The sequence below is a fragment of the Aquila chrysaetos genome, chromosome 12 (assembly GCF_900496995.4).
Source record: "Aquila chrysaetos chrysaetos chromosome 12, bAquChr1.4, whole genome shotgun sequence".
NCBI lineage: Eukaryota > Metazoa > Chordata > Aves > Accipitriformes > Accipitridae > Aquila > Aquila chrysaetos.
Genome location: NC_044015.1, coordinates 1,117,838 through 1,136,315, shown reverse-complemented (window position 1 = coordinate 1,136,315; position 18,478 = coordinate 1,117,838). Strand labels below are relative to the sequence as shown.

Genomic DNA, 18,478 nt, shown 5'->3' with positions numbered 1-18,478 from the left:
GGCACCACCCGCCCCCGCCCCTCCCTTATATGGCCGGGGCGGGGCGGTGGAGGCGGTGACAACGCAGGCGCGGAGTCCTCAACGCATGCGCAGTCTGCGCCGCTCGGGGGCGGGGTTGGAGGGCGGAAGCGCGGCTGTCGCTCCTCCCTAGTTTTTAACCATCGAGAGGGGGCGTTGCCATGGGAACGGGCGGGCGGGAGACCCGGTCCGGCGTGCTGCTCCCGGAGGGGCTCCGCTCCCGTTCCCGGGTCCGTGGGTTCCTCCCGCAGCCGCCGAGGCTGAGGGGCCGGGGCAGGGATGGGGTTTTACCGTGTGCGAGCGGATGGGCCGCTCCCCGCGTCCCGGATGGGGTGAAAGGGAAGGGGAGAGCGGCCCAGTCCTCCACTCTCCCAGAATCCCTCGGCGCGGCCGCTCTCTCTAGCCCGTCTCTATGGCTGGGGCACATGCTCTGTGCGTGGGGCCGGCGCGATCTTGTCCCGGCCTCGTCAGCAGAGCGGGGACTCCCGGTAACCCCGGCATGGCCCCCCCCCACAGGTACCGGGTGGCGGCGGAGGGGTGGGCGGGGGAGCCTGGGGGGCAGCGAGGGGGCTGGGGCGGGGTGGGAGCACACGGAGGGGGAGGGAGAAAATGAGGGCAAGGGCGAGGGGCTGGCCTGGAGCGGCTTGGGAAGGGGGAGGTGGAGGAGAGAGGGGTGGGGGAAGGAGGAGGGAGCCGGGGGCAGCCCCCCCCCCGCAAGGGCAGCCGTGGTGTCCTGCTGCCCCCCGCTGTCACCTCTCTGCCCCACAGCTCCTGCCCCGGGTAGGGGACAGCCTTTTTTCCCCCGGGCTGTGACAGCCGCCCCCTCCTCCCGTGGGCAGAGGCACTTGCCAAGGGAGTGAGCGGGGAGGGAGTCAGGTTTCTGTGAAAGGCTTGTCATGACTGAGAGGGTAAACAGTGCCCGGAAAGTAATCCGGCTGCTGATTGCCGCCAGCGCCCTGGTGCCTTGGGAGCCCGGTTGCCTGTCAGCGTGGTTTGTTTGCTGGGCCTCTCCTTTAAGTGCTTTTATCGAGCTTTAGCTATGCAGCTGAATTTTCTTTCCAGGCTGTGTAAGACTGTATCTCACAGAGGGTTTCCTCCCCACGTTCCCCAGGTAACGTTGTGGATAGCCAGTCCCCCAGGCTATTGGCAAATCAGCTAAGATGGGACCTGACTGCCGAACAGATAGAAAACATGGCTGCAGAGCTCACGGAGAGGACCAAGCTTGTGTATGACCGGGTGGGCGCCCAGGAGCAGGGTGAGGTGTCCTATGAAAACACTCTCAAGGCACTGGCAGATGTGGAAGTGGAATATACGGGTACGTACACCGAGAGGGAGTTCTGGCTTTCTGGAGATCAACATGTTGTTACTAAGACTTTTTTGGTGGTTTTTTTGCTCTGTACTGTCATCTTTTTTCTTCTCTTGGCTTCCTCAGCAGTATGTTGGGGTTTTTTCCAGTTGATGTTTATATAGCTAGATATAAATACAAAGAATAGATTATATTTGGAACGGAAGAGCGAGTCTAACGCGAGGATGGTGCTTTGGCAGCAGGATGGTCTGCGGGAGGAGTAGCCAGGTTTTCAAGGTTGTCTCCTGCTTTTATGTGTCAAGGTGCATTAGTGGAAACAAATTGTGCATTGGCAGAAGTGGTTTGGATGATCTAAGAAGTCTTCAGCTCTTTTCTAACTTTTTCCCTAAGGCAGCGGATAAATGTCTCTCCATGTGCCTTGTTTAAATACTGCTATCGTTTTAGGGATTATGTGTAAAGTAATGTGACATGACGGCGTCGTGCTGACAAATGGTGCAGGCTTCGATATATCTCTGGCTCATTACTTACAGCAGTAGAGTGCCAAAGTCACGCAGCCCTCCTTCTGCCTCATGGCGTCTGTTAGCTGTCCTGACCACCGGTGTTGCGAGGTGTCACGTCTGTATGAAGCAGAAACCAGCCTGCAAGCTTCTTTCTTCTCTCTGATTTATTTTTCCTAAAATAAGAGGAAAAGCCCTTACTAAGCAGGGGTAATGTTAACTTCAGCAGAACTGTCAGCACTTTCCCTGGGCAACAGAGAGTAGCTGCCTGCTCACCTTCTGCTGGGTGGAGAGTTCTCATGCCTGGAGGGCAGCGCCTTCCCGCTGGAGTTGTATTATTTGAGGTTTTGCAGAGATGGTGGCAGGGAATGTTCTCCCTGTTTTCACTTTTAAAGTGGAAATGCATCTGGACAGAGCACACCTGGGACGCGGTGACTTTTGGGGAGCGCCTGCAGTAAAGGTGTGCCACTTTTAGCCTGGTCCTCTAAGGAAAGGAATCACGCAATGATGCTGCCCGTGTGTCTGACAGCATAGAATTGCTGTGATTCTTGAAACTGTTGATACCAGCTATAGCTGGGGCAAAGGCATTGGGATCTCACTTTGTTGAGAATGATGGATTATAGTGAGAAATCAGTGGACAGATGTGCTTGTCAGCGAGGAAGGGGTGAACAGGCACTGTGGGTGACTGAGCGCTGCTCAGAGAGGACAGCTCTGGGTTTGTCTGACGGCAGCAGCTTGCCTTGCTCTTCCTTTGTGTGGGCAGGCAGGTCAGGCTCCAGGGCTGTCAAACTGGCTCCTGATTAACACAGGCTCTCTGTGTACACTCCCACTCACAAGCAGTTCTGGACATGAAGCCATTGCCTTCGCCGTAATCCCTCTTATGTCTTTCCAGTTCGACGGAACATGCTGGACTTCCCCCAGCATGTCTCTCCGTGCAAAGACATCCGTGCGGCGAGCACCGAGGCTGACAAGAAGCTCTCGGAGTTTGACGTGGAGATGAGTATGAGGCAGGATGTGTACCAGAGGATTGTCTGGCTCCAGGTGTGTGCTTGGGAGGATGCTCTGTTAGTGATACACCTGAGCAGGGCACTGAAAACTCCTGGAATTACAAATCTTTTTCCCTTGTCCCAGAACTTAGAAGTGAATGATGTCGAGTCAGGTCTGGAACTGAATCACTGTGTGATCGTGGCAGAATGGTCCAGCTGTTAGTGAGAACTGGGAGTTGGGGTTTGAGGGCTCTGCCCCCTCCCAGGGCCTCGATTACCCCTTTGGTAAAATGGCATTAGTAAACCCAGCCTGCCTCACCTGGGGAAGGGGCTGGGTAGTGCCCTGAAAAGTGCTGTAATACAGCATAAAGGCGAGATGTTTAAAGCAATCAGGTAAGAACTAATACACCAAACCAAAGCCTTCTTGTGGGGTATTTCCATCTACTTCTGGGTCACTGGTATTACAATAACCCACAACTCCTCCCAGGAACCGACTTCCTGCAACACCTGATCCTGCAGTTCCCTGTGCTCATGGGTTTTGTTTTACAGGAGAAAGCAGAGAGCGCTTCACTGAAGCCTGAAGCAAAGAGATATCTAGAGAGGCTGATCAAATTGGGTAAAAGAAACGGTCTCCATCTCCCTGAGGAAACGCAGGAGGTGAGATAACAGAGGTTAAAGTAAGCACACATAGAGTAAGCTTTGTGGGACTAACGGGACAGTGTAGCGTTAGAGCAGAGGACTGAGGCTCGGACTCTTGATTCTTGCCCCCAATTCCTGTGACTTTGGGTGCACTGGCTGACGTCTCCGTGCTCCTCTTTTTCCTTTCCATTGAAGGGGGTGACATTTACAAAGTGGGATCGACACTGGGAGTAGAGGGGCTCCTGAGAAGCTGAAATTCCAGATTGTGCTGTGTGGGTCAGGAGTGGAAGTAGCACCCAGTCCCCACATGCAAAGGGGCAGTTAGGGAAGGTGCCCCCCTGGAGCTGGGGTCGGGGTGAGTGGACTGAGGGGTACTGAGCTGCTCAGGGTCTCCCTCTCATATCCTGGGCCAGTGGCTCAGTGAAGGAGCTGGAAGCTGGGTTAAAAATAGAAGAGAAGGTGAAATGAAATAGGGGTAGAGGAGGTTGTTGCTTAAACACCTGCAGCTCCCGAGCTGGCAGAAGGTGGCTGGGACCTTGCTGAGGTGGCTGCTTTCCTACCAGGTGTGATCAAAGGAAGCCTGTTCGAGGCTGAGAGCTCAGCGCCTGCATGCAGTTAATTCTGCAGCGTTGCGTTTGAATAAAAGCCAAGTGCAGACTGCTGGGCAATTCGGCAGGCAGGCTGCTGGCTGGAGACGGGCAACGGTGCTGTTTGACTTCTCCCTTTGGACTGATTTTTCTCTCTTCATCTGTATTTTAAAGAAAATCAAAGCTATTAAGAAAAAGCTGAGTGTCCTTTGCATAGACTTCAACAAGAACCTCAACGAAGACACCACCTACTTGCCCTTCTCGAAGGAGGAACTAGGTATGGAGCGCTCAGGTGTATTTCTCAGCTGGTGTGGCCCTGAGTGCCTGGATTCCTCTGGCCAGGGAGCAAGACCCTATTCCTGTGCTCAGTCCCAGAGCTGGTATTTCTGGAGAGGCCTGGGCTCTCCATCGGTCCTGTCTGCTCTTTTCTCAGGGGGGCTCCCTGAGGACTTCCTGAACTCCCTGGAGAAGACAGAGGATGGCAAGCTGAAAGTCACCTTGAAATACCCGCACTACTTCCCTCTCCTGAAGAAGTGCTACGTGCCTGAAACGAGGAGGAAGGTGGAGGAAATGTTCAACTCCAGGTGCAAAGAGGTAGGTGGGCCTTGCTGCTTGCCAGCAGGGCCAGGCGGGATGCCAGGTCAGGTCCAGACACTGAAGGGGTCTTGTCTGAGATTTGTGTTTCTTTCCACTCTGGGGGTCATCCTTCCTTTCTTGCCTGCTTATCCCACTTCACTCTTTGTCTGACTCTACCTTGCAGGAGAATTGCTTGATCCTCAAGGAGCTGGTGGACTTGCGGGCTCAGAAAGCCAGTCTGCTGGGCTTCAACACACATGCGGACTTTGTGCTGGAGATGAACATGGCTAAAAGCAGCAAGACAGTGGCTACGTTCCTGGGTGTGGCACTTGGCTGTGGAGGGGCAGGGGCATGTGCTGGGCCGGGTGTGCTGCTCTCAGCCCCGGGCACTAACCCTGCCTGCCTTTGTTTTCCTAGATGAGCTGGCCCAGAAGCTGAAACCCCTCGGGGAGAAGGAACGGGCTGTGATCCTGGACCTGAAAAAGAAAGAATGCGAGAAGCGTGGCCTGGAGTTTGACAACCGCATCAATGCCTGGGACATGCGCTATTACATGAACCAGGTGGAGGAGACCAAGTACAGCGTGGACCAGAATCTGCTGAAGGAGTACTTCCCCATGCAGGTGGTCACTGCAGGCCTGCTGGCCATTTACCAGGAGCTGCTGGGGCTCACCTTCCATCTGGAAGAGAAGGCTCCAGTCTGGCATGAGGATGTCCAGCTCTACACGGTGAAGGACACCTCCTCCGGGGAGACCATCGGCAAATTCTACCTGGACCTGTACCCGCGGTGAGGCCTTGGGCAAGGCGAAGCGCGGGAGGAGGGCTAGGGCAGCAGGACTAGAGCCTGCCATGCGCCTGGGAAAGAGGAGAGGCCGTCCTGCTCCCAGGCGCGTGGCTGTGCGGAGGGAGCGGTGTGTACTCGGGCAGGACCGTCCCAGAAGCAGGGGGTCACCGGGGGCTTCTGCTCTGAGCAGGACTGCAGTGGCTCGTGGCTGGCTGTGGGGGAGGATCCGTGTAACAGTCTCCTCTTCCTGACCTAGGGAAGGGAAGTACGGGCACGCAGCCTGCTTTGGCCTGCAGCCGGGCTGCCTCTTGCCGGACTCCAGCCGGCAGATCTCAGTGGCTGCCATGGTGGCCAATTTCACCAAGCCCACGCCGGATGCACCTTCCCTGCTGCAGCATGATGAAGTAGAGACCTACTTCCATGAATTTGGGCATGTCATGCACCAGCTGTGCTCTCAGGTGAGGCCTTGCTGGGCTGGCAAAAGGTTGGTTTGTTAACCTTTTCCCTGCCGTGCTCCCCTGTAGGGTTGAATGACACCCCACTCTGAGCTTGCCGTGTCTCCTAGGCGGAGTTTGCCATGTTCAGTGGGACACACGTGGAGCGGGACTTTGTCGAGGCACCATCGCAGATGCTGGAGAACTGGGTGTGGGAGAAGGAGCCGCTGCTGCGCATGTCCAGGCACTACAAAACTGGAAGCCCCATCCCTGATGAGCTGCTGGAGAAGCTCATTAAATCCCGGCAGGCAAACACAGGTGGGTCCCTGTGGAGGGACGTAAGAGCCAGTGAGGAGGGGCAGGACGGGAGCGAGGGCCTGAGTGCTGTCCCCAGCGAGGGCAGAGCCTCGCCGTGGTGTCCCCTGTGTGTGGGGAGGGGAAGGGGACCCTTAGTGACCTGGCGAGGTAGAGGAAGGGCTTTGCCTTGCTCCCTGTGGTGCTGTGGGGACCGAGGGGATTGGGGAGAAGGAACCACATCTGCCTGCCGTTCATCTGGGAAGAGCGAGGGTGGCGTGGCAAGACGTGCAGCAGGCTGGTTGGTGGCACAGTGAGAAGAGGTGCCAGGGGGAGGCAGGGATTTATCCACAGGCAGGGGATGCGGCTTAGGCCTGAGTGGGTGCTGCTCAGCTGGATTGGTCTGGGGAAGTGGGTCAGAAATTGGGTGTGGGGAGAACTGTGGGAGCCTGCCCTGCTGCGTCCCGGCCTTGGAGACGCTCCTGCCTGCAGGCGGGAGCTCAGTTTGCCTCCTCCTTCTGGGAACAGGGCTCTTCAACTTGCGTCAGATCGTCCTGGCCAAGGTGGACCAGGCACTGCACACCCAGACGAAGGCCGACCCCGTGGAGGTGTTTGCCCGGCTGTGTGAAGAGGTGCTGGGCGTGCCTGCTACCCCAGGTACCCAGGGGCTTGGGGGTCCCGCTCTCGCTGTCTCTCTGGGCCTGGCCTGCAAGCTTGGCTCAGCAGGTTCTTTTCAGGGCTGGGGCTTCATGCTGGCTCAATGGGGACAGTTTCTGCTGGCTCCAGGAAAAGCAGGGCTGAAACCATACAAAAATAACTGGAAAGTTCTTCCCTGTTTCCCCTGGGATGGTGAACAAGCTGACCCAGTGCCTACTCTGACACATTTACAGCATGGAGGGGTTTTTCCGTGCTGTGAGCAGTTCCAGCAGCCTTTCCCGTTAACGCCCCTTCCCTTCCTTTGCGGCAAAGGTACAAACATGCCCGCTACGTTTGGCCACTTGGCCGGAGGCTACGATGCCCAGTATTACGGCTACCTCTGGAGCGAAGTGTACTCCATGGATATGTTCCACACGCGCTTCAAGCAGGAGGGGATTATGAACTGTAAGGTAGGGAGGACGTCCAGCACTGCCAGGCTCTCGGCGTGTGGCAGGGGCTGCCTCCCCTGCCAGAGGTGGTAGGAGATGGCAGCGTCAGTGAGAGGGTGAGTGTCCTACACATACCGCCGTCTCTCTCCTCGCAGGTGGGCATGGATTACAGGAATTGCATCCTGCATCCTGGCGGTTCCCTGGATGCTTCCGACATGTTGAGGAAGTTCCTGGGCCGCGAGCCCAAGCAGGACGCCTTCCTGGCCAGCAAAGGACTGAAGGTGGAGAGCAACTCGCTGCCTTCGGCCTGCTGAGAAACTGCTCCAGCCCATTTTGAGTAAAGCCAGCTCCTTTGTCTACGCACCAGTCCTCTCAGGCCAAGCAATACCCGGTACTTCTGTCGCCAAACGCATCCTGGGCCAGCCCCTGCCTGGAGCTGTTCCTCCAGGATCCTGCTCCGAGCTCACCCAGGGCTTCAGGAGCTGGGTTCAGCCCTGGTCCAGGGCTCTGCGGTGACAGCTCTGCAGAGGGAGTTGAATTGCCTTTGTCACCCTCTCCGAGGGGGTTGGGGCTTTTGGTAGCCCACACAAATTGGCTGAACTTTGAACCTGATTGCTGCACAAGGGTGAGTTTTGGCCTCATTTATAGCTGGGGAGGAGGGTGAGAGGAGTTACCAAACTTGAATCATTGTTTTAAAATCCCTTCTTTTTAAGAAATGAGACTTCCCACCGGGCTTGGCTTGTTTTGTGCCCTGGGGCAGACTTACTGTTCAGAGCACGAAACAAGCAGCGTTGGAAGTCGTGCTCTCCCATCTTTGGGCAGCTGGCAGCTGTGGAATAAAGATGGGGAGATCCCAGAGCTTAAAAACCATTGCATTTACTGGAACGTCCTGCCCTGAGCCCCTCAGACGTTCCTGCCAGGGCAGCAGGCCTGGGAGGGGGGCAGAGAGGGCTGGTACAGCTCTTCCCAGAACAGGGGATCTGGGGAGCGTGGCCTGGCCCCCATGCACTGCCAGGCGTCCTCGGGAGGTTGTGCCTTCTCCCAGGCTGTATCGGAACTGCTGGGATGCTGTGCCCAGGGCCATCTTATGGCAGCCAGTGCCTTCTGGGCTCCGGTCATAGCAGCAGAGGGTGTGTTGTTATTGCTGTCACCTCTAAGCCAGGGTGGGACAGGGGAGGGCTGTGGAAAAAAAAAAAAAAAACAAAACCAACAACAAGTGGACAGCTTCAAACAACACGGATGCCGGGGATAAAAATATCAAGTGGGCTTTGTGCCAGGCCTTGAGCGGCTGGGCTTTGGGTGCGGCGCCGAGCTGGGGGATGGCAGCCAGCCCTTTGACCAGCCTTGGGAGCAGCCGGGCTGTGCCACCTGCCCCCCCAGCTGTTCCCCTGTCCCCAAGAACCCTAAAACCGGTGCCCGCATGGCGTGGGGTGGCGTGGCATGGTGTGCCTCCCTCTGCTCGCCTCTGTGGTGCCGTTCCTCCTGGTGCCACCGTGCCCGAGCAGGCAGGAGTACAGCTCTGCTGATGCGTGCAGGGCTGTGCGTTGGAGCTGCTGGAGGAGAGCACTGACCCCATGGGCAAAGGCCGATTTCAGGTTTTGCTCACGTAGGAATCACGTGCAGGCTGGGAAAGGTTTTTAGCAGCGAGGGTGTGGGGCAGGTGGAAGGTAGGCTGCTTCCTTGGTAGCGGAGGGGAGCCGAGGACCTCGGAGGGGAGCTGCGAGCTCCCACCGGTGTGAGGGATTTTGTGGTGTCAGGATACTGAAGGCAGATCTCATTTTCTGGTGTCCCAGCCCACCTCCAGCCTCAGGTGCTTTGTGTGACGCCGTTTGACGGCTGCAGGATTGGTCCCTGCAGTTCTTCTGTGGTTTGAGCACACAGGGGGTGCCGTGCTCGCACCCACCACCCTCGTCAGGGCTACGTGTGGGAGCTGCCGTCCCTCCCCAGGGTCTCACGCTGTGGCTCCCTCCCCAACTGGGCTGTTCCCTTTGCTTCTCCTCTTGTCTGGGCTGCATCACCGGAGCGGTTCTGGCTTCCTTCCCCGCAGCCGCTGATGAGGGTGTTGGAAGAAGGCTCGCCCCAAGTGCAGACAAAGTCGTTGCCGTCACCTCCCTCCCCCAGACACCCCTGGTGACACGGGAAGACTGGTGACACCCTCCCTTGCTGGTCCCCTCTTGTGCTGACATGTGGACAGGTCCGTAAGCAGCGAAGTGGCTCCTTAGTGTTAGCTGGGGCCACGTTGAGCATCTTGTCTTTGTCCCCACCCTCTGTTTTAGGCATAGGCGAGTGTCTGTGTCCCACGTGCCGGCTGTGCAGGGCCGGGCGCTCTCGAGTTGATGCTGTGGGTGTTTTAAGTGTCATGTTTTACTGAGCTTTCAGCATTTTCTTTCAGACCTCTCCTCTCGAGGGAGAGAACTGAAGCTCAACAGGGAAACCGCGCACTTTCCTCCCTCCTTCCCAGGCCACAAATAACTCTGTTCCTCCCTCCAGTAACCCCTGCTGCTGGCAGTGTGGTGAGAGGTGCTGCCGGAGGCTGTGGCCAGGCAGAGTGGGGGGACCTGATGCCTCTCCAAGCGCTGCCGTTCCCTATGCATGGGTGATCCCCAGGAGCAATGCCGGGAACCGGGCTCCTTGGAGCTGCACCTTCTCCCCCCCCAGCTCCTCGTCCCCATCCCGTCCCAGGCTGGTGGGGAAGAGAGGTCCCTTTGGGGTTTGGTTGGGTTTTGGTTTTTTCTGTTAACCTTTTCTAAGGGCGAACTGGTGTGTGTGTGCCGTTCGTAATGGTCACGTCCCATCCTGCTTGTTTCAATGACTGGATTTTAGACGGTTCCTAGTGCTAATAAAGGTTTTCCTAAGCGGATGTTTGCATGGCTCAGGTCCTGCCGAGGAAGCTTCTCCTTTGCAGGGGGAAGACGGCTGTCCTCCGGGATGGCAGGGTGGTGGGTCCCGGCGCTCCCGGCACGGCCACCCCCTCACCAGCGCCGTGGCAGCCCCCCGCAGCAGTCTGCACAGTGGGTCCTGTCCCATGAAGACGGGCACCGAGCGGCAGGCGTGGGGCGGCAGCCTGTCCGGCGTGAAGCCCTGGGGAGCAAGAGGCAATGACACCCCCCCGTCCCCCTGCCGTGTCCGTGTGGGCTGTGTCCCCCGTGCCGGCCCCGCACCTGGGTGAAGAATCCATGGTTCAGCACGTCGCGCAGGCTGGGCCGTGCCGCGGGCTCGGGGGCCAGCAAGCCGGCGATGAGGGCCCGGGCGCGGGGCGAGAGGTGGGGGGGCAGCGGGTACCGAGCCGCCCGGATGCGCCGGTACAGCTCCTGCCGGTGAGCCGCCTCGAACGGGGGGCTGCCTGTCAGCGCCGTGTACCTGGGGGGGTCCGGCTGCTCAGTGGGACCGGGAGCACCCCCCCACCCGCCCTCCAGGTCCCCGCTTACACGGCGCAGCCCAGGGCCCAGACGTCCGAGGGCACCCCGTGTCCCTTGCGGTCCAACACCTCCGGGGCCAGGTAGCCGGGCGTTCCGCAGAGCGCCCTGGGGAGACGGGCACGGTGAGCCCCAGCCCGGCAGCAGCCCCCCCCCGGCAGCACCGCGGCCCCGCTCACCCCCAGCGCCGGCCAGCCGGTGCCTCCCGCCGTGCCAGCCCCAGGTCCCCGATCTTCACCTGCATCTTCTCAGTCACCAAGAAGTTGCCTGTGGAGAGAGATGAGCCCGAGCGGGACCGGTGCGGTTCACCCTCCCGCCGCCCCGGCTCTGCCCCACGCACTCAGCTTGAGGTCCCGGTGGATGATGCCCTGTCCGTGGAGGTATCGCAGCCCCGAGATGATCTGCCGCAGGTAGTACCGCACCTCCGGCTCCGTCAGCCTCCCCCGGGCCCGCAGGATGTCGGCGAGGGACTGGGGACGGAGCGAGCTGCCAGCTCGGGGGCCTGGCAAAGCCCTCGCATGGGGATGCTCCGTTTTGGGGTGCCGGTGCTCGCTCACCCGCCGGCTGCAGTACTCCAGCAGCAGGTAAACGTGGCTGCTGTCGGCGAAGTGCCCGTGGAGGCGGACGATGTGCCGGTGGCGCAGGCGGCCGTGCAGCTCCTGCTCCCGCTCCACCTGCATCGGCACGAGCCCGGCAGCCCCCCCCCCCAGGGAACCCTCTGGATCTGGGGACCCACGGCATGCACCCTTGGGGAGACGGGGACGGGAACCCATCCAGCGACCCGGGAAGGAGGGAGAAGGGGCAAAGGCAGGGCTCTGGGGGGTCTCCGTGAGTGGGTATCACCCCCACCTCCCTGGGGACTATCTGTGTGTCCCCCAGACTCACCCTCTCCCCGATGCCCACCGTGGCGAGCCGGACTCGTGGGATGACCTTTGCAGCGTAGACCCTGCCGCTGCCCACCTCCGTCAGCTGGTAGCAGCGCCCGAAGGTGCCCTGCGAAGATAATCCCGCAGGAGCGAGCAGCCCCCGGCACCCCGGGGCCAGCCGAGGGGCGAGAGGCTGCGGCAGAAGGGGGTCCCGGGTGTGGGGGTGCCCGGCTACGTGCCCTTCACTGAGGGCCAAGGAGCCCAGGGGACGTGGCTGGCACTGGCCCCAGGCACCTGCTCTGCTCTGGCTCGGTCCCAGCATCTCCCAGTTGCCTCAGTTTCCCCTTCCCCAGAGGGGACGTGGTGGGTCCCCCTCGGGATGGGACACCTCGGGGACCCCCTGCAGCCCCGTGGGGTGCGAGCGTGTGACACTGCCGGGGTGCCCAGCAGGGAGGGGGTGCTGGCTGGGGTGAGGGTCTGTCTGGGGGTGCAGGGCCGGGGCCGGTGTGGGGGTGATGGGGGGGTTTACCTCTCCCAGGAGCCGTCCCCGCTTGTAGAGCATCCCGCTGCCCGCGTCCTCGATGAACCATCCGGGGAGCTCGTCCCCTGCGCACCCCCGGGCCACCATCCTGCCCGCTCTGCTGTGCCCTGCGGTGGGGACACCCCAAGGGACACCCATACCCCAGCACCGTAACTCCTTCAGCTCCGGGTTGGGGGTGCCCGGGGCGGGGGGGGGGGCCCTGGGTGCTGAGTACAAGGAGGAGGCACCCAGCACCCTTGCCTCTACCAGCCCCTGACACCCCAAGCCCCCCCAGCAGCAGATCTCGCTGCATCTACCGATCGCTAAGCAGGGACCCCCAGTGGGACGAAGCCCCCCCCCCCCCCCCAGCATCCCAGGGTTACCGGGAGGGTCTTGGATCAGGATGAGACCGACTGGGGGGGGGGGGGGTGTCCCCATCTACACCTTTCCCCTCTGCAACTGGGGCTGATGGGGTCCCCGGGGGCCCACCCTCGCCCGCCGGAGCTCCGGGCCCCGAAGGGTTAACGGGCGGCCGGGGAGGGCTGGGCGCACCTTTGGGGCTGGATATTAATAACGCAGCGGGGAGGGACGGGAGGCGAGCCGGGGGGGGGGGGGGAAGCCTCGCCCCCCCCCCCCCCCGGAGCTGCGCAAGCGATGCCCGATCGTCCCGGGTCCCCCTTCCCCGCCGCCGGGCCGCCGGGCCGGGATTGAGCCGCCGGGACGCCCCGGACGAGGGGCGGCATGGCCGGGTGGGGGTGTCGGGGAGTCCCGGTTCCCAGCGGGGGACCCCACGGTGCCGGGTAAGGTCCTGATTTCTGCTTAACCCCTCGCGGACCCCCGAAGCAACCCCCCCCCTCCCCCGGGTCAGCTCCGCTCCTGGGGGGGAAACTGAGGCACGCCGTGTCCCCCGGCTGCCAGCGGGGTCTGGGCATCACCGGACCCTCGCTGGGCTCTGGACAGCCCCCCCCCCGCCCCGCAAAAGCAAAGGCACTGCCACCCCCCGCCCCCATCCCCTGCCCTGCTGGGGGGACCCAGGCATTCGGGGTGGCCACTCGAGACCCCTGGGTCCCTGTGGGAGCTGCGCGGCAGGAGGAAACCGGCTCGGCCGGGGGATTCCCCAACACGGGGCTGGGACCCCAGCACCCCCCAGCACCCCTATTCACCCCCCTGCACCCCCCCGGGCTGGGCAGGTTGGGGTGCTCCAGGGTCAGGCACTTTGGGACCCGGGGGGGGGGGGGGTTCCCCGCTACCCCCCATCCCGCTCACCCCCATGGCGGGGCCGGATCCGGATCAGGGAGCGACACGGAGTCCCGGCCCCGCCGCGCAGGTCTGGTCCTGTCCCGGCAGGCAGCGAGCCCGGCCCGGCTCCCCGCCGCAGGGCCGTGGGTGCGGCGGTGTCGTCTCCCATTGCCCGCCGCCGCGTGGGGCACATGTGCGGGACGCGGCGTCGCCGGCTCGGCTGCGCCCACCCGCCTGGCCTCGCTCGGGGTCCGAGACTCCGGCGTTGCCGCGTGGCACCAGACCCCACGTCCCCGGCTGGTGCCGCCGGTGGCGGGGACCCTCCCGCTGTGTCTCGTCTTGCCTCCGTCTCCCTCGCCGGGGTCCCCGTGGGGGACACGGCGGTGGCCCTCCCGCCTCGGCAGCGCCGGCAGCACCGATGCCGGGATGTGGGACACCCCGCTGCCGGCCGCCCCGGTCCCTGGGGACGGTGGGGCTCAGCACTCTCTGCTCCCACAGGTGCCGGCAGCCGTGGTGGCTGCTGCTCCTGGCCTGGCTCAGCCTGGGCTGCGCCGGCGGCACGGCGCAGGTGAGGGGTTCGGGGCGCGCGGCGGGACCCCCCAGGCCGCTCGAGCCCAGCCCCGGCGCTGACCGTCACCTTCCTCCACGCAGGGCCCAGCCCTGGGGACACCGGCGCGGGTCCCCGAGCCCCCAGCCCCTGCTCGGCCCCGCCGGCAGCCGGCCCGGGGCACCTGGGGGCCCTGGGGACCCTGGAGCTCCTGCTCCAGCTCCTGTGGGGACGGCGTCGCCCTCCGCACCCGGAGGTGCCTGCGGTGAGTGGGGGACGGGGCAGCATGACCCCCCCGGGATGTCCCCACTCCTCCACAGCCCCCGCAGCACCCACACCCCATGACACAGCTCTGTCGCTGACTCCTCACTGTCCCTGCAAGCCCTCGGCACCGCGCTATGCCCTCGCCAAATTTCAGCCTGATTTTGGAGGGGAAGGGATCGGGGAGGGTGGGGGGGGGGGAGCCGGACCCTGCCGCATCCATCCTGGGGTGCTGCTCCAGCAGGATGTGGCCCCATGCGGGACATCGTGGTCCCCGCTCCCGCTGCCCCGTGGGGACGCGTCACTTCCCGCCCGGCTGCAGCTCGGTGGCTCGGCGGCATCCTGGCCCCGGAGATGGGGAACGTCCCCGTGGGGGACGCAGGGTGCAGGCAGGGCTGCTCGGGGAGGCCGTGCCCCGGCCCCGCCGCGCTGACGCTGCGGCCGTAGGTCCACCGAGGAGGAGCCGTGCACGGGCGACCCGCGGCAGTACCGGCTCTGCCAGCTCCAGGTGAGCGTGCGAGGGTCGTGGCACGGCACGGCCGGCCCCGGTCCCGGCCCCGCAGGGCTCCGTCCTCCCCATCCCGCGGGGCTCCATCCTGCCGCTCCCGCAGGGCTGCCCCGGCGGCTCGGTGCCCTTCCGTGCCATGCAGTGCTCCCTCTACGACAACAAGCCCGTCCTGGGCACGCAAGCCCGGTACCGCTGGGTGCCCTTCCATGGAGGTGAGTCCTGGGGCGGCGGGCGGCATCACCGGGTTGACCGGGGGCCATGGCTGCCACCGGCGTCACCCCTTTCCCTTCCCGCCTGGCTCCGGCAGCCCCCAACGTCTGTGACCTCAACTGCCTGGCCATGGGGCACAACTTCTACTACTCCTTCGGCCGGGTGTTGGACGGCACCCGCTGCAGCCCCGGCTCCCCGGACCTCTGCGTTGGCGGGCGCTGCCTGGTGGGTGTACGTAGGGCCGGGATCCCCGGGACCCCCGGGACCCCCAGCCCTGACCCCCCACCCTGAGGCTGTGTCTCGGCTCCCCGCAGAGTGTGGGCTGCGACGGGATCCTGGGCTCGGGCACGCAGCCCGACGCCTGCGGCCAGTGCGGCGGCGGCCACGACGCGTGTCTCTTCGTGCACCGGCTCTTCCAGGGCACGGACCCCTCCTCCGGTGAATGAACCATTGCCCCGGCCCCCTCCATGGGTGAATGCTTTGGCTCTTGGCTCCCCTGTCCTCCCGTCCCCCGTCTGTGTTCCCAAGGCGTCGCCTGGGTCCCCCGTCCCCTCGTCCCCTCTCCCTCATTGCCGCTGGGGCATCGTCCCTGATCCCTTCTTGTCCCCAACACTTAGGGACGGGGACAGCGGGCTTGGAGGAGACCCCTCACTGGGGTGATTTTGTCTCGTTGCAGAGGGTATGCTCCTCCGGAGGGTGGGGGGGGGGATCTCTGGGGCACAATCCATGGGGTCCCCAGGGCTGTTCGGGGGTCCCTGGGGGCACCCAGGGTCCGTGCGTCCATATCCAGTGTCCATGGGGTGCCTGGCCAGGCTGTAGGGACGATGATGCCCGTGAGGGCAGACAGCCCTGGATGGCACCCCAGGGCCATCATCGGGTGCCCCAGATGTCCCAGCATGTTGGACCAGGCTGGGTTCATGTTGCTGGTTCCTGGGCTGGGGCTGGGGCTGCACCAGACCCAGAGCTCTGTGCCCGGTCCCCTCCCGCCCCAGCCCTGTCCCCCCTGTCCGCGGGCTGTCCCCTCGGGCTGTACCCTCGCTCTGCCCTGACTGTGCCCTCCCCGCCAGGTTATTTTGGGTACATGAATGTGACCAAGATCCCAGCTGGGGCCACCCATATCAAGGTGATGGACAAGAGCCGCAACTACCTCGGTAGGACGTGTCCTGTCTCCGTCCCAGTCCATCCCAGCTGGTCCTGGTTGGTGCCACCCATGGGGGCAGGCAGGGCAGGGCAGGGGGTGGCTGTGCCGTGCCGTGCCGGTTCCCCCGCTCAGATGCTGTTTTAAGCATCACGGGTTCAGTGAACTTGCCGGCCGGCGCTCGGCGCAATTTTCCAGAGGCTGCGGCCGTGGGTTTTGGGAAGGGCTGAGCTGGAGCGGGGCCAGGCCAGCCACCGTGGGACCAGGACCAGGACCCCTGCCCCCAGACCCCCCAGTCCTCCTCCCTATCCAGTCAGGGCCCCGTTCCCTGCCAGCGCCAGGGCTTGGGGGGGGGGTTTGCACACCAGGGTTTGGCTCCGGCTTGGGACCGAAGCCAAGTTCTTACAAGAACGCAGATTTCTCCCGAGCCCCGACCGCAGCTCTCCCAGCCCACGCTGCCCTCCCCGCTTGGGGAGAGGCCTCCGGTGGGGACCCAGGCAGCTGGGCTGCCCCCAGCCCAGCCCAGCACGGGGGTCCCGGGGACCGTGCAGTGCTCGGCCCCTGGACGTGCTCCTTCCCGCAGCCCTGATGACAAGCGATGGGCGCTACGTGCTCAACGGGGACTGGTCCATCGCCTGGCCGGGACCATACGAGGTGGCCGGCACCCAGCTGCACTACACCCGGACCCCCGATGGCACCGAGACCCTGGAGGCGCCCGGGCCCACCGACGAGGATCTGCACGTGATGGTGAGGGCAGGTGTGGTACGGGGATGGGGGCGGCTGGCCCCCGGCCCCCATCGCTCCTCTTAGCTCTGCCCCTGCCCACTCAGGTCCTGCTTCAGGAGCCCAACCCTGGCATCGAGTACGAGTTCTGGCTGCCCCGCGGGCACCCCCAGCCCGGCCGTGTCGACACCAGCCCCCTGCGGCAGCCCCAGCCCCGGGGGGCCGGCAGCCCCCCGCCCCCGGAGCCCCCGGTCACCCCGGCCCCTGCGCCGCCGACCCAGCCCAGGGGTTCTGCCACGGAGCCGCCGCCAAGAAGCCCCCCCGGCTGGACCGTGGCCGGGGCTGCCGCAGGTGCCTGCTCCCCCGTGGGGGTCCCAACAGCCCCCCCATAATCCTGAGGTCTCTGTTGTGGGGAGGGTCCTGGAGAGCCCCAGGGGTTCTCCATGAGATGGGGACCCTAAAAAAGGGCCCCCTGACTAAACCCTCCCTGGGACCCTCGGGAGCCCGGCGTGTCCCCTCTGTCCTTATGGGGTATAGACCCCCAATTCCCCCTCCCGCTGCTGCAGGAGGGGGGTTTGGGGGTGCAGTGTCCCCTCTCCCCCCTAAACTGCTACAGCTTTGGCCCCGCAGGGCAATGCGGGAGGTGCCGCCCACCCAAGGGACGTTCCCAGCGCATCTGGCACTTCTGCCAGAGTGACTTCGGTGAGCGCCGGGGACGGGAAGGGGCTCGGGGTGATGCCGGGGAAAGTGCCCAGCTCAGGGTGCCCAACGCTCGCCCCTCAGTCTTCCAGGGCCAGATCCTGGCACAGCGCTTAGTGGGGCAAGAGACGCGCTACGAGGTGGAGGTGAAAACACCGTATCGGCACCGCTTCCCGCTGGTGTCCCGGGAATACGTGTGGGTGCCCAACATCTGCGGTTGCCCCCGGCTCCGGGAGGGCGGCGAGTACCTGCTCATGGCACGGCGGCACGTCAACTACGAGCGCACGCTCAACCGCATCCTGCTGCAGGACGACGGCTATGCCCGGCCGTGGACGCCCCGTGAGGACCGGCTGGTGCGGGAGGCAGCCCAGCACTGTCCACAGCCCCGGCCGCCCTGAGCCCCCTCCCTGGGCTCCATCGCCAGGGGAGGGGGCAGCCGGCGGGACCCCGAGGGCAAACCCAGGGGCTGGCGATGCTCCTGCCGTGCACCGAACCCTTTCCATGGCTTTGGAGGGGCCAGGGCCCCCCCGTCCTGCCCTCTGCCCTGTGCCGGGCATCTCACCGTCCTTGGGGTCGACTTGGCTGTGGGGGGGCGGGGGGTGTGGAGGATGGTGGTAATTTATTTTTTTTGCAGAAAATAAACCTGTATATCACCTTGTTCGCCGCATGCGCTTTCCTGGCTGGAACCGGCCCAGGGTGTCCCATGCCTTCCCCACCACAGGGTGCCCAGGGGAAGGGGGTCCCCTCCCTCGTCCCCATGCTGAGCCCCCAGAGAAATGCCCCCACCCAGCAGCGTGTCCCTGTCCCTGAGATGGACGCCGGCCAGGTTCTGCTTTTCGAGGTCAGGGACCTGCTGCTTATCTCCCTTCCGGCAGAGGCGAGCGGGTCCCTCCCTGTGCTGGAGCCCCCTCGCCCGTAACCCAACCCGCGGGCTGGCGGGCACAACCGCGGGGCCCGTGGGGGGGACAGGACGTGTCCGGGGGTGCTGTGGGGTGCATCTCCCACTCGGTGCTCCGGGGGTGGTCTCGCACCCATCCGAGGGTGGGTTTGGAGTGGGTGCTGGGGAAAGGCTGAGCTCTCCCAGCTCGTGTCATGGGTGACTGTTCCCAAACTGGGCACGGGGCTGGGGCCACAGCTGGGGGGGGGTA

At 63.6% G+C, this 18,478-nt stretch overlaps 3 protein-coding genes across 5 annotated transcripts; 2 read left to right on the top strand and 1 right to left on the bottom strand.

Annotated features, from left to right (window-relative positions):
- Window positions 1-168: 168 nt before the first annotated feature.
- Window positions 169-10,063, top strand: THOP1 (thimet oligopeptidase 1). The gene is made up of 13 exons (XM_030032221.2): window positions 169-534; window positions 1,130-1,333; window positions 2,714-2,862; window positions 3,357-3,464; window positions 4,208-4,310; window positions 4,467-4,627; window positions 4,794-4,929; window positions 5,027-5,393; window positions 5,647-5,848; window positions 5,956-6,142; window positions 6,647-6,775; window positions 7,088-7,224; window positions 7,359-10,063. The coding sequence occupies exons 1-13, from the start codon at window positions 180-182 to the stop codon at window positions 7,515-7,517; spliced, it is 2,397 nt and encodes a 798-aa protein (XP_029888081.2). The 5' UTR covers window positions 169-179; the 3' UTR covers window positions 7,518-10,063.
- Window positions 9,550-12,233, bottom strand: LOC115348856 (inactive serine/threonine-protein kinase PLK5-like). Its single transcript, XM_030032244.1, has 8 exons — window positions 12,015-12,233; window positions 11,505-11,612; window positions 11,177-11,293; window positions 10,960-11,089; window positions 10,799-10,886; window positions 10,632-10,727; window positions 10,365-10,563; window positions 9,550-10,284 (listed from the first exon to the last, which is right to left on the bottom strand). The coding sequence occupies exons 1-8, from the start codon at window positions 12,162-12,164 to the stop codon at window positions 10,009-10,011; spliced, it is 1,164 nt and encodes a 387-aa protein (XP_029888104.1). The 5' UTR covers window positions 12,165-12,233; the 3' UTR covers window positions 9,550-10,008.
- A 419-nt stretch (window positions 12,234-12,652) lies between these two features.
- On the top strand, window positions 12,653-17,990 carry ADAMTSL5 (ADAMTS like 5). 3 transcript variants are annotated; one of them, XM_030032229.1, is made up of 12 exons: window positions 12,653-12,805; window positions 13,743-13,812; window positions 13,896-14,056; window positions 14,500-14,560; window positions 14,664-14,772; window positions 14,868-15,001; window positions 15,085-15,208; window positions 15,838-15,967; window positions 16,492-16,655; window positions 16,739-16,982; window positions 17,262-17,333; window positions 17,415-17,648. In XM_030032229.1, exons 1-11 carry the CDS (start codon window positions 12,747-12,749, stop codon window positions 17,326-17,328), a joined length of 1,323 nt encoding a protein of 440 aa, XP_029888089.1. In that variant the 5' UTR covers window positions 12,653-12,746; the 3' UTR covers window positions 17,329-17,333; window positions 17,415-17,648. The 3 variants fall into 3 exon arrangements, with proteins under 3 accessions (XP_029888089.1, XP_029888088.1, XP_029888087.1); XM_030032228.2 differs by having other exon boundaries at window positions 12,655-12,805; window positions 14,868-14,995; window positions 15,838-15,921; window positions 17,415-17,990; XM_030032227.1 differs by having other exon boundaries at window positions 12,655-12,805; window positions 15,838-15,921; window positions 17,415-17,990.
- Window positions 17,991-18,478: the final 488 nt, after the last annotated feature.

Coding starts and splice junctions, on each gene's coding strand:
- THOP1 (XM_030032221.2), top strand. CDS start 180: ATGGGAACGGGCGGGCGGGAGACCCGGTCCGGCGTGCTGCTCCCGGAG. Junction 1,334..2,713: donor TGTGGAAGTGGAATATACGG/GTACGTACACCG, acceptor ATGTCTTTCCAG/TTCGACGGAACATGCTGGAC. Junction 2,863..3,356: donor AGAGGATTGTCTGGCTCCAG/GTGTGTGCTTGG, acceptor TTTGTTTTACAG/GAGAAAGCAGAGAGCGCTTC.
- LOC115348856 (XM_030032244.1), bottom strand. CDS start 12,164: ATGGGTGTCCCTTGGGGTGTCCCCACCGCAGGGCACAGCAGAGCGGGC. Junction 11,294..11,504: donor CGGTGGGCATCGGGGAGAGG/GTGAGTCTGGGG, acceptor GTGCCGATGCAG/GTGGAGCGGGAGCAGGAGCT. Junction 11,090..11,176: donor TGGAGTACTGCAGCCGGCGG/GTGAGCGAGCAC, acceptor CTCCGTCCCCAG/TCCCTCGCCGACATCCTGCG.
- ADAMTSL5 (XM_030032227.1), top strand. CDS start 12,747: ATGGCCGGGTGGGGGTGTCGGGGAGTCCCGGTTCCCAGCGGGGGACCC. Junction 16,983..17,261: donor CGTGGCCGGGGCTGCCGCAG/GTGCCTGCTCCC, acceptor TTGGCCCCGCAG/GGCAATGCGGGAGGTGCCGC. Junction 17,334..17,414: donor CTTCTGCCAGAGTGACTTCG/GTGAGCGCCGGG, acceptor CTCGCCCCTCAG/TCTTCCAGGGCCAGATCCTG.